The sequence below is a fragment of the Nerophis ophidion genome, linkage group LG03, assembly GCF_033978795.1.
Source record: "Nerophis ophidion isolate RoL-2023_Sa linkage group LG03, RoL_Noph_v1.0, whole genome shotgun sequence".
Classification (NCBI taxonomy): Eukaryota; Metazoa; Chordata; class Actinopteri; order Syngnathiformes; family Syngnathidae; genus Nerophis; species Nerophis ophidion.
The window spans coordinates 21,905,788-21,923,316 of record NC_084613.1 but is presented as its reverse complement, the minus strand read 5'-3'; the positions used below and the strand labels follow the sequence as shown (position 1 = coordinate 21,923,316).

Genomic DNA, 17,529 nt, shown 5'->3' with positions numbered 1-17,529 from the left:
TTCAGAGTACCCACCCTTTTTGGGTACACTCGAGGGAGTACTGGAGAGTGCTCCCCCGGGTGATTCCCTTGTTCTGCTGGGGGACTTCAGCGCTCATGTTGGTAACGACAGTGAAACCTGGAGAGGCGTGATTGGGAAGAATGGTCGCCCGGATCTGAACCCGAGTGGTGTTTTGTTATTGGACTTCTGTGCTCGTCACAGTTTGTCCATAACAAACACCATGTTCAAACATAAGGGTGTCCATATGTGCACTTGGCACCAGGACAACCTAGGTCGCAGTTCCATGATCGACTTTGTAGTTGTGTCATCGGATTTGCGGCCTCATGTTTTGGACACTCGGGTAAAGAGAGGGGCGGAGCTTTCTACCGATCACCACCTGGTGGTGAGTTGGCTGCGATGGTGGGGGAGAATGCCGGACAGACCTGGCAGGCCCAAATGCATTGTGAGGGTTTGCTGGGAACGTCTGGCAGAGTCTCCTGTCAGAGAAAGTTTCAATTCCCACCTCCGGAGGAACTTTGAATATGTCACGAGGGAGGTGCTGGACATTGAGTCCGAGTGGACCATGTTCCGCACCTCTATTGTCGAGGCGGCTGATCGGAGCTGTGGCCGCAAGGTAGTTGGTGCTTGTCGTGGCGGTAATCCTAGAACCCGCTGGTGGACACCAGTGGTGAGGGATGCCGTCAAGCTGAAGAAGGAGTCCTACCGGGTTCTTTTGGCTCATAGGACTCCAGAGGCAGTGGACAGGTACCGACAGGCCAAGCGGTGTGCAGCTTCGGCGGTCACAGAGGCAAAAACTTGGACATGGGAAGAGTTTGGGGAAGCCATGGAAAATGACTTCCGGATGGCTTCGAAGCGATTCTGGACCACCATCCGCCGCCTCAGGAAGGGGAAGCAGTGCACTGTCAACACCGTGTATGGTGCGGATGGTGTTCTGCTGACCTCAACTGCGGATGTTGTGGATAGGTGGAGGGAATACTTCGAAGACCTCCTCAATCCCACCAACACGTCTTCCTATGAGGAAGCAGTGCCCGGGGAATCTGTGGTGGACTCACCTATTTCTGGGGCTGAGGTTGCTGAGGTAGTTAAAAAGCTCCTCGGTGGCAAGGCCCCAGGGGTGGATGAGATCCGCCCGGAGTTCCTTAAGGCTCTGGATGCTGTGGGGCTGTCTTGGTTGGCAAGACTCTGCAGCATCGCGTGGACATCGGGGGCGGTACCCCTGGATTGGCAGACCGGGGTGGTGGTCCCTCTCTTTAAGAAGGGGGACCGGAGGGTGTGTTCCAACTATCGTGGGATCACACTCCTCAGCCTTCCCGGTAAGGTTTATTCAGGTGTACTGGAGAGGAGACTACGCCGGATAGTCGAACCTCGGATTCAGGAGGAACAGTGTGGTTTTCGTCCTGGTCGTGGAACTGTGGACCAGCTCTATACTCTCGGCAGGGTTCTTGAGGGTGCATGGGAGTTTGCCCAACCAGTCTACATGTGCTTTGTGGACTTGGAGAAGGCATTCGACCGTGTCCCTCGGGAAGTCCTGTGGGGAGTGCTCAGACAGTATGGGGTATCGGACTGTCTTATTATGGCAGTCCGATCCCTGTACGATCAGTGTCAGAGCTTGGTCCGCATTGCTGGCAGTAAGTCGGACACGTTTCCAGTGAGGGTTGGACTCCGCCAAGGTTGCCCTTTGTCACCGATTCTGTTCATAACTTTCATGGACAGAATTTCTAGGCGCAGTCAAGGCATTGAGGGGTTCCGGTTTGGTGGCCGCGGGATTAGGTCTCTGCTTTTTGCAGACGATGTGGTCCTGTTGGCTTCATCTGGCCGGGATCTTCAGCTCTCACTGGATCGGTTCGCAGCCGAGTGTGAAGCGGCCGGAATGAGAATCAGCACCTCCAAATCCGAGTCCATGGTTCTCTCCCGGAAAAGGGTGGAGTGCCATCTCCGGGTTGGGGAGGAGACCCTGCCCCAAGTGGAGGAGTTCAAGTACCTAGGAGTCTTGTTCACGAGTGGGGGAAGAGTGGATCGTGAGATCGACAGGCGGATCGGTGCGGCGTCTTCAGTAATGCGGACGTTGTACCGATCCGTTGTGGTGAAGAAGGAGCTGAGCCGGAAGGCAAAGCTCTCAATTTACCGGTCGATCTACTTTCCCATCCTCACCTATGGTCATGAGCTTTGGGTCATGACCGAAAGGATAAGATCACGGGTACAAGCGGCCGAAATGAGTTTCCTCCGCCGTGTGGCGGGGCTCTCCCTTAGAGATAGGGTGAGAAGCTCTGTCATCCGGGAGGAACTCAAAGTAAATCCGCTGCTCCTCCACATCGAGAGGAGCCAGATGAGGTGGTTCGGGCATCTGGTCAGGATGCCACCCGAACGCCTCCCGAGGGAGGTGGTTAGGGCACGTCCAACCGGTAGGAGGCCACGGGGAAGACCCAGGACACGTTGGGAAGACTATGTCTGCCGGCTGGCCTGGGAACGCCTCGGGATCCCCCGGGAAGAGCTAGACGAAGTGGCTGGGGAGAGGGAAGTCTGGGCTTCCCTGCTTAGGCTGCTGCCCCCGCGACCCGACCTCGGATAAGCGGAAGAAGATGGATGGATGGATGGATGGGTTAAAATATTTCAGTGTGTGTACAAATACTGTTTGAGCACAGTAAAAGATACCACAATAATACTGATAAACACAATCATTTTGGTCACGATAACTGTGATGAAAAAAATGAATGTCGTTACATCCCGAGTTATTGTGTACTTTTTACATATACTGTACGCTGAAACTCTGCACTTAACCAACATGTTTACGCTTACCACCAAGGAGTGGGACAGGAGGACACAAACGTTAGTGGCGCTAGCATAGCCATGTGAGCTACGATGCTGACATTAGGCAAACATTTTGACAAAAAAAGTTATGCTGAGTTAGCCTATTTACTAAAGAAAAGCAACATGATCAAACTTACAGCTCCCGTTTTTGATACTGACTTGATAGTTGGCAGTTTTGTTTTAAGATGTGTAGCGAAACCTGCTTCTCTCAGAAGCGCAGCCAACAAGTAAAGGGGATTATAAATTTTTGGCCAGTGTTGCTCAAGGGACACAAGTTACTGTTAGGACTGATATCAGTAAAAATGCAAGTATCTGTTTATATCGGCTTGCATCTACAATGTTCGAAATAATCTCCCTTACAAGTAGTCATTCAACATGTAAAGGTGAACATGGCAGGCTAAAGGTTACCAGGAGCTAGCAGCTACACAACAGCTAATCACACAATAGCACACAAGCTGGACACCATATTTGTAGCTGTAAACATGCATCACATAATTATAGTTGCATATTACATACAAAGTCCCCAACGCAGTAACGTATTAGAAAGTATTCAGTAACAAACGTGTCCGCATTATTTAATAATCAAGGAAGTGTTTTTCAGGTGGTTATCGTGTCTGGCCTGAAATCAGTAGGTTGTAAGTTCAAACCCCGGCCGAGTCATACCAAAGACTATAAAAATAGGACCCGTTACCTCCCTGCTTGGCACTCAGAATCAAGAGTTGTAATTGGGGGTTAAAGGCCTACTGAAACCCACTACTACCGACCAGGCAGTCTGATAGTTTATATATCAATGATGAAATCTCAACATTGCAACACATGCCAATACGGCCAGTTTAGTTTACTAAATTACAATTTTAAATTCCCCCCAGAGTTTCTTGTTGAAAACGTCGCGGAATGATGACGTGTGTTTGTGACGTTTCGAGTTGGAGGGGACATACTAGCTCAGCACCACTTACGGCTAAAAGTCGTCTCTTTTCCTCGCTAAATTACACAGTAATTTGGACATCTGTGTTGCTGAATCTTTTGCAATTCGTTCAATTAATAATGGAGACTATAAAGAACAATGCTGTTGGTGGAAAGCAGTGTATTGCAGCTGTCTTTAGCACCGAGACACAGCCGGTGTTTCTTTGTTTGTTGTGAAGCTTTAACATAGAGTGGTCAAGCGAACATGTTTCTCTACATCAAGCAGCATGTTTTTGGATGGGAAATTTGCAATATATATCTTACCGGAGACATCAGTGGATTATTCGTCCTCCTGCAGTAGCTGTCAAAAAAGGCAGAAGTGAGCTTGGCTCCTCGGCTTCTCTCTGAGACACTGCGTGTTCACCCAGCCATCCAACCTCGAGGTATGTCTTTATAATCTCACTAAAACACTATTAAAACAATAAGCAGATTTGGGATCTTCCAGAATTATCCTAGTAAATGTGTTTAATTACATCTGAAACGCTTACACTGCCGCCGCCCGGAGCCGTCGCTTTTTATTTTATTTATTTATTTATTTTTTTCTAGTCCTTTACTATCAATATCCTCATTCACAAATCTTTCATCCTCGCTCAAATTAATGGGGAAATTGTCGCTTTCTCGGTCCGAGTTACTCTTACTGCTGGTGGCTCCCATTATAAACAATGTGAGGATGCGAGGAGCCCTCACACCGGTGACATGATCGTCTGCTACTTCCGGTAAAGGCTGGGCTTGTTGCGATCTGTTGCTCAGATCTTCACGTTTGTTTTTTCATTCTCAGTCTGACCCGTTTATTTCCTGTTTTTTGTCCATCACTATGGTTACACATCAGTCCACCTGTTAGTCTCGCCCCGCACACCTGCTACTAATTTTCACCCTCCTATTTAAGCTCACCTTTTCTGTTTACTCATTCTCGGATCCTAATTTGCCCACGCGCAACAGTGACGACTCTCATCATTCTATGTATGTATTTTCTCGCTAGCTCTCACGCTAAGCCACTTTATTTTCCAGCTTTCATGCTGAATGTTTTTGTTAACTCTTTTGTGTCCTCGTACCAAGTTTTAGTTTTCCTTGTGTTTTATCCTAGCTTTCACGCTAGCGTCCTTTGTTTACATTTTCTCTTTACACCAGTGTTTTTGTTCATAGCCTTTTATTATTAAATAAATACCCTTTAACTTACCTTGTTGTGTTCATCGCTTCGACGCATCCTTGGGAAAACAACGCCGGCATTACCATGCCGAAGAAGAGTCATCACAGGGCTTTTTTATTAGCGCCCAAAAGTTGCGAACTTTATCGTCGATGTTCTCTACTAAATCATTTCAGCAAAAATATGGCAATATCGGGAAATGATCAAGTATGACACATAGAATGGACCTGCTATCCCGGTTTAAATAAGAACATCTCATTTCAATAGGCCTTTAAATCATTAAAAAAGATTCCCCGGCGCAGCCACCGCTGCTGTTCACTGCTCCCCTCACCTCTCAAGGGGTGAATTAGGGGATGGGTCAAATGCAGCGGACACATTTCACCACACCAAGTGTGTGTCTGACAACCATTGGTACTTTAATTTTAACTTAACTATAACCTTTTAAGTTTAACTTAACTTAAAAAGAGCTGGACTGTATCCTTGAGACACGGAACAGACCAAAGCAGTAAACAGAAGCAATACAACATAAATCACATGAGGACTGCTACTTTTTAATTTTCCTGAAGGAACTCTCCTGAAGGAATCAATAAAGTACTATCTATCTATTTATCTACTATGACCAGACAAGAGATTACTAGAATGTACATTTTTCCCCAGCAATCGGGACACCCCTAGTTGGGACATCATTAATAAGTCATTTTTGCATAACAGCACAACGTTTGTTTTTTTGTCCTTAGCATCGTCTGAAAGAGTTGTACAAGAAACAGGAGCAGATCCACGTGCAGTTGCTCCAGCATCAGACGGGCAAGAGAAGCAAAGAGGTATTTGGATTGCAGCATAAACTGTTGCATTGGTTTTAACAAGTTTGCGTTTCCTGTCCGTCAGCTCCTCGCACATCATTTAGCCTTGGAGCAGCTACTCCACGTCCAGGCGCAGCAACAGGCACTTTGCAGCCCTGCAGGTATCAAACCTTATTGAAGTGCTTTCTAATATTACAATGATCATCTCAAGTTATCTGATAGCGTCAAGCTACATGCCATTGCTGCTCATGCTAACTCAGTGGTTCTTAACCTTGTTGGAGGTACCGAACCCCACCAATTTCATATGCGCATTCACCGAACCCTTCTTTTCAAATTCAAGACAAAGTTATACATTTTTGGTAACACTTTAGTATGGGGAACATATATTAACTAACAAAGACTTATTTTAGAGTTATTTGGACACTAGGGGAACATATGCTAAGTAATAAAGACTTAACTTAGAGTTGTTTGGTTAGGGTTAGGGTCAGGGTTAGAGATATAAGGCCATGCCGAATAAGGCATCAAAAAGTACTTAATAATGGCTACTTAAGAGCCAATATGTTACTAATTTGCATGTTAATAGGCAACTAATTAATGGTGACTATGCTCCCCATACTAAAGTGTTACCATGTTTTTTTCACATGGTGTACAAAACAAACCGTGTATGAACATCACCTTGTTCAAAGAACCAAACCAACACAGTGCATAAACTCACAACAAATTACGCACCTGCAAATCATTCAGCTATTGCCGCATCCGTAATATGCCGAAAGGGAGAAGTTTGTATTTACACGATGAGTCGGGTGTGTTTTGACCTCGCCGAACCCCTAAGGCCGACTCACCGAACCCCTAGGGTTCGATCGAACCCAGGTTAAGAACCACTGCGCTAACTGAAGTTAAAGTGTCTGTGTCAGCTGGTTTCAGCTCCGTGCACTGCAAGCATGCTTGGAAGGAGATGGACAGCGGAGGGGCAGAGGACGAAGACGGAGATGGGAAGACCGAGACGGTCTGCCAGGGAGAGAAAAGTGACGTCACGTCGTCCCACCCTTGCAGGTGTTTTAACTTTTGTGCAAATGTAAAGACAACAAAGCCAATTGAGTTTGCACTGGTTTGCCTCCTCTTCTTCAACCAGCACTCCAACTGACTTAACCGCCACAGGCGTCCTCTACGGTCACGGCGTGTGCAACTGGCCGGGATGCGAGTCCGTCTGCCATAACCACCGACAGTTTGTAAAGTAGGTGCATGATGCTGCCTTCATGACCCATACCTAGCCGGATAAGTCCATTGTTTTTTGTTTTTTTCAAAGAAAAAAAAAAAATTAGTCTTCGCTACACTTCTTAAAATAAATCCTGACTCACTGCCAATTACCCATTGGTCGGCTAACAGACGATGTGCGCGTGACGTCACGGGTTGTAGAGCTCCTCACATTGTTTACAATCATGGCCACCAGCAGCGAGAGCGATTCGGACCGAGAAAGCAACGATTTCCCCATTAATTTGAGCGAGGATGAAAGATTCGTGGATGAGGAAAGTGACAGTGAAGGACTAGAAAAAAAAAAGAAAAGAAAAAAGACGAGGGCAGTGGGAGCGATTCAGATGTTATTAGACACATTTACTAGGATAATTCTGGAAAATACCTTATCTGCTTATTGTGTTACTAGTGTTTTAGTGAGATTATATAGTCGTACCTGAAAGTCGGAGGGGTGTGGCCACGGGTGTTGTGACCGCTAGTGTCTCCGAGGGAAGCCACGTTTCTCGACGAGGCAAGGCAGCCGGGCTGAGATTATTTTTTTTCCTCCCCTCCACGGAGTAAGCATCCGACGGTCGGTGGGAGGAGGCAAAAGAGTCCACAGCTGTGAGAGGAACGATGCAAACTCTCCGCTCATGTCTACGGTAAGAGCTGAATGTAAACAAGGAAACACCGGCTGTGTTTTTGTTGCTAAAGGCGGCCCCAATTCACCGCTTCCCACCTACATCTTTCTTCTTTGACGTCTCCATTATTAATTGAACAAATTGCAAAAGATTCAGCAACACAGATGTCCAGAATACTGTGTAATTATGCGATTAAAGCAGACCACTTATAGCTGTGATCGGTGCTGGATCAAAATGTCCGCTACAATCCGTGACGACACGCGTCATCATACTGCGACGTTTTCAACAGGATTCTTTGCGCGAAATTTAAATTGCGATTTAGTAAACGAACCCGGCTTTATTGGCATGTGTTGCAATGTTAATATTTCATCATTGATATATAAACTATCAGACTGCGTGGTCGGTAGTGGTGGGTTTCAGTAGGCCTTTAAAGCTGTTCATGTATTTTACGGAGGAATGCAGTTTATCATAGAACTGGCACCCAATGTTATTTAAAAAAAGTATTGATTTTTAAATCGAGAACCGTTTTGAATCGAGAACGATTCTAAATAGAATCGTTACCCCAAGAATCGAATCGAATCGTGTGGTGCCCAAAGATTTACAGCCCTACTAAATACGAATAATAGTCTCCAGCCCTGACAAACGTACCTATTTTAACAAAGGCTTGTACACTTCGAACGACAAGCTGTGCTGTATGACAACACACAGAAGTCCCTTTGGTGCACTCACATACGATCAGAAATCACAAAAATCTTTCACGTTAAGGACCATATTGCTACAATAACAAACATTTTAAAAAGTAAAATCCACTTAGAGGAGAGAAAGGAGCAGAGAGAGAGGGAGAATGGAGGACGAGTGAATGAAGTTTTCGTATACAAAGGCTGTTTTGGTGCGTTCAAAAAGTTTGTAAACGTAAAAGTTTGCAAATAAAGGTGTTTGTAAATCAAAGTTCCACTGATAAAGTCGTGTATATGTCAAATAAAAGTACATAATGGTGCTTCTAAGAGACATAGGCGTAGACTAACAGCTCATTAGCATTAAAGCCACAGGCACGGACACAAAACAGCATATTCCCAGTAAGCACTTTCCACATTTCCAGCATTATACCATAAAGCGGTGGTTCTCAAATGGGGGTACGTGTACCCCTGGGTGTACTTGAAGGTATGCCAAGGGGTACGTGAGAGTTTTAAAAAATATTCTAAAAATAGCAACAATTCTAAAATCCTTTATAAATATATTTTTTGAATATTACTTCCACAAAATATGAATGTAAATTCATAAACTGTGAAAAAAAATGCATCAATGCAATATTCAGTGTTGACAGCTAGATTTTTTGTGGACATGTTCCATAAATATTGATGTTAAAGATTTATTTTATTGTGAAGACATGTTTAGAATTAAGTTCATGAATCCAGATGGATCTCTATTACAATCCCCAAAGAGGGCACTTTAAGTTGATGATTACTTTTATGTGTAGAAATCTTTATTTATAATTAAATCACTTGTTTATTTTTCAACAAGTTTTTAGTTATTTTTATATCTTTTTTTTAGTTCAAGAAAGACCACAAATGAGCAATATTTTGTTATACAATTTTATAAATCAGAAACTGATGACATAGTGCTGTATTTTATTTCTCTATCTCTTTTTTTCAACCAAAAATTCTTTGCTCTGATTAGGGGGTACTTGAATTAAAAAAATATTCACAGGGGGTACATCACTGAAAAAAGGTTGAGAACCACTGCCATAAAGAACAGTTGCAGAGTGGCCCCTTTGAGACAGGCCTTGTGTTTCCTTAACGTGCACGTTTGCAGGCACATGCGCTGCGAGCACACACTAGACGACAGAAGCACGGCTCAGTGCAGAGTCCAGATGCAAGTGGTTCATCAGCTGGAGATTCAGGTGGGCGTGGCCACCTTGCAACCGCTTCATTAGGCACACCTGCCTTACCTGTCCTCCTGTTCCTTCAGCTTCGCAAAGAACGAGAGCGCCTGCAAGCGATGACGGCTCACCTGCTACTTCCTGCTGCGGATCCCCACTCGGCTCCGGCAGGACCGCCTCCGACACCATGTGATCCGTCAGCTGACCCGCTCTGTAGTCAGGTACGCGTACCTGCGTGTAAAACAACACATGCTTTCATTCGGTGCTTCAGTATATTTGACACAAAAATACTGCAATAGCTTAGCTATGGCTCCTGTAGTTCCATTCATTAGGCCCAATTTGCAACCACTTCTCAGAATTTTAGAGACCTAAAAGCAAAAAATGCAAATTGATGGAAATTTGTTACGATATTTAGTTTTTTTTTGTAACTTTTTTTTTTTTTCTGGGAGGTTTTTTTTTTACATCTGTTCTTGTATTATTGCAAAAAGTTAGATGGTACATTTGCATAATTTGACTGGAGGAGGCGCAGTTTATTCATTCTCAAACTGTGGCACAGGGACCACTGGTGGCACGCGGGCTCATTATAGTAATTAAAAAATATATTATAACTCAAATGACCTAAGATATACAATAAGTATGTCAGGGGTGACTTGGGGGACACATTGGGTGCTGACTGCATGTAAAGTAACTATAAACTATACGTATATATACATGTATACAGTATGTGTGTACATACACTTATATATATATATATATATATATATATATATATATATATATAAGTGTATGTATACACATACTGTGTATGTATATATATATATATACATACACATACATATACATATATATATATATATATATATATATATACATATATATATATATATATATACATACACATACATATATATATATATATATATATATATATATATAGTGTGTGTGTGTACATATATTAATATATTGGATATATAATAATAATGAATATATTTGGATAGTAAGAGTTTGTGAAAGTGTGACGACCTCCTGAAAGTGTTGAAATCAATAAGAAATATCAAAAGCAGCTAAAGTCCGTAAAACATGGATAATTGTGGAGAGAATGTTTTGCATTTTTCCCATCATGCTTTGTAATGCATTTAAATGGGTGTAATATTGAATTTTCTATGGTGCAAAAACGTTTTTTATAATGTCCAGAAAGTTCAGAGAGCAGGTTGAGTCTAAGTTTTTTTGCACCATGACTAGGAAAGGTTGTTTGCATTGGGTCATATTAGTAAACATTTCTATTCGTTGCTTCATTGAAGGTCAAAGACCCAATACAAATGTTGTCCACTAGATGGCAACACAATAGGAGCATCAAAATAGTCCGACTATTGAAATTAATGCAATTTCCCTGTGGGTGAGTTCTTATACCTGTATCATGTTAGTGTTTACCAATATCAAAGGCAAAACGTGTGCTGTTTGTAGTGTAAAATGATGTCAATGTAGTCATGTTAGCGTTTACCATAGCTAGTGTTTAGTGCACTAGCTGCTTTTCAAGGAAATGCACAGTATCACCGTGAGTCTGAGTGAAGGTTTTACAATAATTCGAATTTGAAACGGTAATACTTACCGTCAGAAGTTTACAATCATAACGGTAATGGTTGCATCCCTGTGCTATATGTCGCCATATCTACATGCCGCTCCTAGCATGTGTTGCTTTTTCAAAAAAGCAACACATTGTAAGTCGCTTTTGGGTCTTATAGGCAAACCGCACGGCTGCCACAAATCCATTGCAGTCCTTTTGAAACACTGAACTGACATATTGATTTTAAGGGCTTTTGGGGCCCAACACGTGTTTTAGTTGTCCACATTTCCTACACGTTTTGTCGTTTGTTGATGGGTTTCGTCTCCTGTGTTGGGACCGTGAAACCTAGTCAGCTCTTCATCTTCACTCAGCAAACAATTTCACTGTTTAACTCAGACTGATTGGCGTTACAATCGCCTCCCTCCATGGCGAATCCAATCGCTTCGTCTCGCATCCTCATACGTTCTTTTGTCCACATAGCCCTCACCGAGTCCGTCACATGACACCCGTGTGTCCCCCCTGCCTCTTGCCAACATCAACTCCCCGTCGCAGAAGGACTCCTGCCCCATTTCGCGTGTTGAGGCCGTGAGACGCCGTCATCACCCGTCCTTCTACTCTGCAGGTCTACACATAGCTAAAACAAAAAAAAAAACAATTTCAGCAAAAAGCGGCCAATTCCACCTTTTTCTTTCCCGCTCTCGTTTCAGAAAATGAACAGGCGCTCAACAAGGACGCTGATATCAGACCACCTTATACGTACGCAAACATGATAACACAGGTAGGCGCAAGCCCGTCTTTTTTTGTTTGCAGGCTTTTATGAGCGATCAGACCATTCCCTGCATAATCTTTCTTTCTTCCAGGCCATCATGGCGTCACCAGACAAGCAGCTCACACTCAATGAAATCTACAACTGGTTCACTCGGACCTTTGCCTATTTCAGACGCAACGCCGCAACCTGGAAGGTGACCCCAGATGTTACTGCATGTTTGAAGACAGATGTATTGCACCTGATTCGTGCCATGAAAACGTGTTTCTCCTACTTTTATATCAAACTAAATATCAAAATTGGGACTCATCCTCCTGAGATCAAGTGTTTACTGCAGTGGACATTTTTGTATATATTTTTTTGCTTTAAATATCACGTTAGCATTACAAATTTTGGCCTGTTATAAAAAATGACTAATTTCCACTGCAGAGGCTTGAAATTCCAGTACAATTTGGAATATTTATTTTCCTAAGCGGAAAAAGTTTTTAAAAAAAAAAAATTTTTCTGTCTTTGTCAGAACTCCCGATGAGGTTTTGGGACGTCTCCCACAACTGCAGGATTAGTATTGTGGCGTGTATGAAAAACAGTTTTTAAAATGTATTGGGTAGGGTCCTCCCTTATGACATTTTAGCGAAAAAAAGTTATGGAATATATGAACTTTCTGCCATTTTTGGGTTTTGTTGGGTCTCCAAGAGGTTTTGAGGCGTCTTATCACATCTACAGGACAAGTATTGTGCTGTGGAAGCAAGACATTTTTTTTTTTTTGGTGGGGGGGTAAGGGTCCCCCCTTACGACAAAAACTTTTGAAAAAACATACATTTTCTGCCATTTTCGGGTTTTGTCGGGACTCCTGATGACGTTTTGAGATGTGTTCTACACTAAAATGACCACTATTGTGCTTTTTTAATTTTTAGGTAAGTAAAAATGTTCCGTCATTTTCGGGGGTTTTGTCGTGTATTGATTAGGTTTTGGGACGTCTCCCACAACTACAGGACAAGTATTGTTCCGTCTAAGAGAGTTTTTTTTTTATTTTTAGGGGTAAAGGTCCCCCCTTACGACAACTAAGCGGAAACAAGTTTTGCAAAAAATATACATTTTCTGCCATTTTTGGGTTTTTTTGGGACTCCCGATGAGGTTTGTGGACGTATTCTACAACTACAGGACCAGTATTGTTCCGTTTATGAAAAATAGTTTCTACAATTTTTTGAGTAAGGGTCCTCCCGACATTTTAGCCCAAAAAAGTTTTGGAAATTTTTTTTGTTTTTTTTGCCATTTTTGGCTTTTGTCGGGACTCCTAAAGAGGTTTTGAGACATCAAACAACTACAGGACCAGTATTGTGCTGTTGAGGCAAGAACGTTTTTTAAAATTTTGGGTAAGGCCTTACGACATTTTAGCAAAAAATAGTTTGGAAAAAATATACATTTTCTGCCATTTTCAGGTTTTGTTAGGTCTCTCGATAAGATTTTGGGATGTGTCCCACAGCTACTGGATCAGTATTGTGCCGTTTAAGAGGGACAGTTTTGCGCGAACAAAAGTTTTGGAAAAATAGGCATTTTCTGGACTCCTGATGAGTCCCGAATTTGTGCTGTTGAAGCATTTTTGGGTAACTGTCACCCCTTACCACATTTTAGCAAAAAAAAGCTCCAATTCCCGGTACCCAACGGTACCAATTCCCAGTTCTTTTGTGTTAAATGTTAATTGTTCAATAATAGAATATAATTTAAAAATGTAACATTTATAAATGAGCTGATTATGATAACTGTGCTGTGTAGGACATTTGAGTCTCATTTGCAATGCAGTTGCACTTCCAAGACATTAGATGCTATCTATGTTATGTTGTCTAACTAGAAAGTAGCTTTTTCCAGGAAGCGCAATGTGTTATGTTGCGCCCTATGTGTTTATACTGTAGGTATTGTGCTTATTGCACAATAGCTGTTTGATCGTAACATTCATTTCAGTTGTAGTTTTCATGACCAAATTTGGAGGTGTTGAAATCGCCATGTAAAATTGCTAATGCTATTACTAGCATGTCTATGGCAAATCCTATGTAAATTAGCATGAAGCTAGCGACTTTTGGAAGATTGGAGCTGTCACGCCAAATTTCTTCCCCCCTACATAAACCTTACCCCCGGAAGAAATTTGGCGTGACAGCCCCTCTAATGTCTGAAGGATCCCAATGAGGGCGTGACAATACCAAGTTATATGACGCTTAAGGGTTACAACTGAAAAATTAGCGAAACAAATATAGCTTGAAATGTTAGCATGCTGGAATGCTAATATTTTTTCCTCACCGTTATTTTTCACCAATGACAATCAGCCAATTATAATGCTTTTAAAACAGGCAGCTGTGTGGGCTGCTTTAAGGTCCTTCCACCCTCATTGGGGTCCTTCAAGCATTAGAGGGGCTGTCACGCCAAATTTCTTGTGGGTGGAAGGTTTTTGTAGGAGGAAAGAAATATGGCGAGACAGAGCCTTACTTTATGTTTCAGCGTTTTTTGGTGTTGAAAACTGCCAAATTTAGAGGGGGTTTGGCTGAGTCCGCCGCGAGCGCTGATCGAGTGATTGTTTACGTGAACCAGTGTTAAGTCTTTCATAGGCGTGACATCACGTGCAACGAAGATATGGAAATATGGCACCGTTTTATTTTACGTGTACTGATGAAATCCGGTGGGGTGCCTATGAAAGTAGTAATTTCGGTATACCTCCCCAATTCTTTCAATGCATTATATTATCAACCTTTTTATATGTTTATTATCTTCTACACATTTGATAAAATTAAATTTTTAATATTTTATAATACTCTATTGCATGTATTATCCTAAAAACATTTCTATTTAAATTTATTTATATTATTTTGTATAATTTTAGGTGTTTTTTACATTTATAATTGCTGAAACCTCCTGTGAAATGGTCTCACATGTATGTATAGCGCTACCTCTTTGTTTGGCATGCACTTTATTTGAATTATTATTTGGTTTTTCTCTGGTCACTGTGCTTCAGAACGCGGTGCGCCACAACTTGAGCTTGCACCGCTGCTTCGTGAGACTGGAGACCGCCAAGGGCGCAGTGTGGACGGTGGACGAGGTGGAGTACCAGCGCAGGAGGTCCCAGAAGATGACGGGGTCAGTAAGGAGTAAATGTGATATTTGGATGTATAGTTGTGTACGACAACAAATTGACTGAGGAAGCAGAGGAGAAAGGTGGTTATTATGTTAATTTGTTGTCATCCAGGAGTCCTCCTTTGATGAACAGCGGCCATTTTGGGTCAGTTTTTTTAAACACTAGCTGACAGGTGAGAGGAAAGATGACTGTGGAATGTTTCAAATTCGACCACTTTTGTGTCTTGCAGATGGCGTTTACTTACATGACATTGTCTAGATTCTGGAAACGACAAACGCACACGAGTTAAGCAGTGAGTATTTCAGCATCAGAATTTAAGACCTCTAATAAATAAATGAAATTACATTTGTCTGCACCGTCTGGCAGGTACGCTTCGGAAATGCGACCGAACAGTAAATAATGGCGGTCTACAGCTGAGCATGATCCAAAATGGCGACCAGAAGGACTAATTCAGACTCAAATAATGTCATTAAATATTCATATTGTGGCATAAAATATGATACAAGTAGAGATATTTGTTGAAAATGAAGAGTTGTAGTTGGCGTACAATTTTATTTACGTTTTAAAGAAAACTGGGCATTTTATAAACATATTTTTTTCACATTTGTCAATTTTCATCTCACTTTTTGGTGGTTTTAGGGACCTAACTAAATATATATAAAAAGAAAAAGGAATTCTGCATAACAAATACAATCAGGTGATGCTACTTATAAAAAAGTGTGTCCATAACTACTGTGCAATCTACTATGCTATCATGATTTGTTTTAAATCTATTTGAGTATTTGTGTATACTTTAATTGTAGTACAAACTGTGATGAACATTGAAATCTGATTACCAATTAAAAATCTCAGCTTTTTGAATGCGTGCCTCTAATAAACTGACTTCTTCCAGAAACTGTTGTAACTTTCTTCGTGTTGTTAAAAACGTCACTATTAAATCATAACATATACAGTATATAAATATACACATGTATACGTATATATATATACACATATATACACACACACACACACACACACATATATATACACGTATACAAACACATATATGTATATATATATATATACACACACACACACACACACACGTAAAAAAAAATTGATTCCTGACCGTAAGCGTAAACCGCAACGAATTTTTCGATTAAAAAAAATCTAAAACTAAATTATCCATCCATCCATCCATCCATTTTCTACCGCTTATTCCCTTTGGGTTTGCTGGTGCCTATCTCAGCTACAATCGGGCGGAAGGCGGTGTACACCCTGGACAAGTCGCGACCTCATCGCGCGGCCAACACAGATATGTGTGTGTGTGTATATATATATATATATATATATATATATATATATATATATATATATATATATATATATATACATACACCATCCATCCATCCATTTCCTACCGCTTATTCCCTTTGGGGTCGCGGGGGGCGCTGGTGACTATCTCAGCTACAATCGGGCGGAAGGCGGAGCACACCCTGGACAAGTCGCCAACTATTTGGCCACCTGCCCTGACTTACATCTGAACTTGAAGTAAATGGGTTGTACTTGTAAAGCGCTATTCCACCTTTTTAAGGAACTTAAAGCCCTTTGACACTATTTCCACATTCACCCATTCACACACACACATTCACACACTGATGGTGGGAGCTGCCATGCAAGGCGCTCACCAGGACTTACGTTTCAAGAGCAAGGGTGAAGTGTCTTGGTCAAGGACACAACGGACGTGTCTAGGATGGTAAAAGGTGGGGATTGAACCAGGAACCCTCAGGTTGCCGGCGCAGTCACTCTCCCAACTACGCCACGCCGTCCCCTTTTGCACTTCCCAATGAGAAGTGCAAAAGGGTCCCCCTTTTGGAGCTATTACAACTTCAACTCTTCTGTGAAGGCTGTCCACAAGGTTGCGGAGTGTGTTAATAAGAATTTTTGACCATTCTTCCAAAAGCGCATTGGTGAGGTCACACACTGATGTTGGTCAAGAAGTCCTGACTCTCAGTCTCCGTTCTAATTCATCCCAAAGGTGTTCTATTGGATTGAGGTCAGGACTCTGTGCAGGCCTGTCAAGTTAATCCACATCAGACTCTGTCATCCATGTCTTTATGGATCTTGCTTTGTGCACTGGTGCACATTGATGTTGGAAGAGGAAGGGGCCAAACTGTTCCCACACGGTTGGGAGCATGGAATTGTCCTAAATGTTTTGTTAATCTAGAGCATTCAACATTCCTTTCACTGGAACTAAAGGGCCAAACCCAACTCCTGAAAAACCAACCCCACACAATAATTCACCAACCACCAAAATTCATACTTGGCAAGATGCAGTCCGAAATGTATCGTTCTTCTGGCAACCTCCAAACCCAGACTCGTCCATCAGATTGCCAGATGGAAAAGAGTGATTCATCAGTCCAGAGAAGGCGTCTCTACTGCTCTAGAGTCTAGTGGCGACATGCTTTACACCACTGCATCAAAGGTTTTGCATTTGACTTGGTGATGTATGGCTTAGATTCAGTTGCTCGGCCATGGAAACCCATTCCAGGAAGCTCTCTGCGTACTGTATGTGGGCTAATTGGAAGGTCACATGAAGTTTGGAGCTCTGTAGCAACTGACCGTGCACAA

The 17,529-nt window shown here is 42.4% G+C and overlaps 1 protein-coding gene across 1 annotated transcript; it reads left to right on the top strand.

Moving 5' to 3' along the window:
* The first annotated feature begins 2,993 nt into the window (after nucleotides 1–2,993).
* Nucleotides 2,994–15,802, top strand: LOC133548695 (forkhead box protein P2-like). Its single transcript, XM_061893668.1, has 14 exons — nucleotides 2,994–3,035; nucleotides 5,653–5,736; nucleotides 5,801–5,876; nucleotides 6,630–6,768; nucleotides 6,848–6,949; nucleotides 9,399–9,486; nucleotides 9,555–9,686; nucleotides 11,510–11,651; nucleotides 11,737–11,807; nucleotides 11,890–11,991; nucleotides 14,797–14,918; nucleotides 15,028–15,060; nucleotides 15,146–15,208; nucleotides 15,283–15,802. Exons 1-13 carry the CDS (start codon nucleotides 2,994–2,996, stop codon nucleotides 15,162–15,164), a joined length of 1,152 nt encoding a protein of 383 aa, XP_061749652.1. The 3' UTR covers nucleotides 15,165–15,208; nucleotides 15,283–15,802.
* Nucleotides 15,803–17,529: the final 1,727 nt, after the last annotated feature.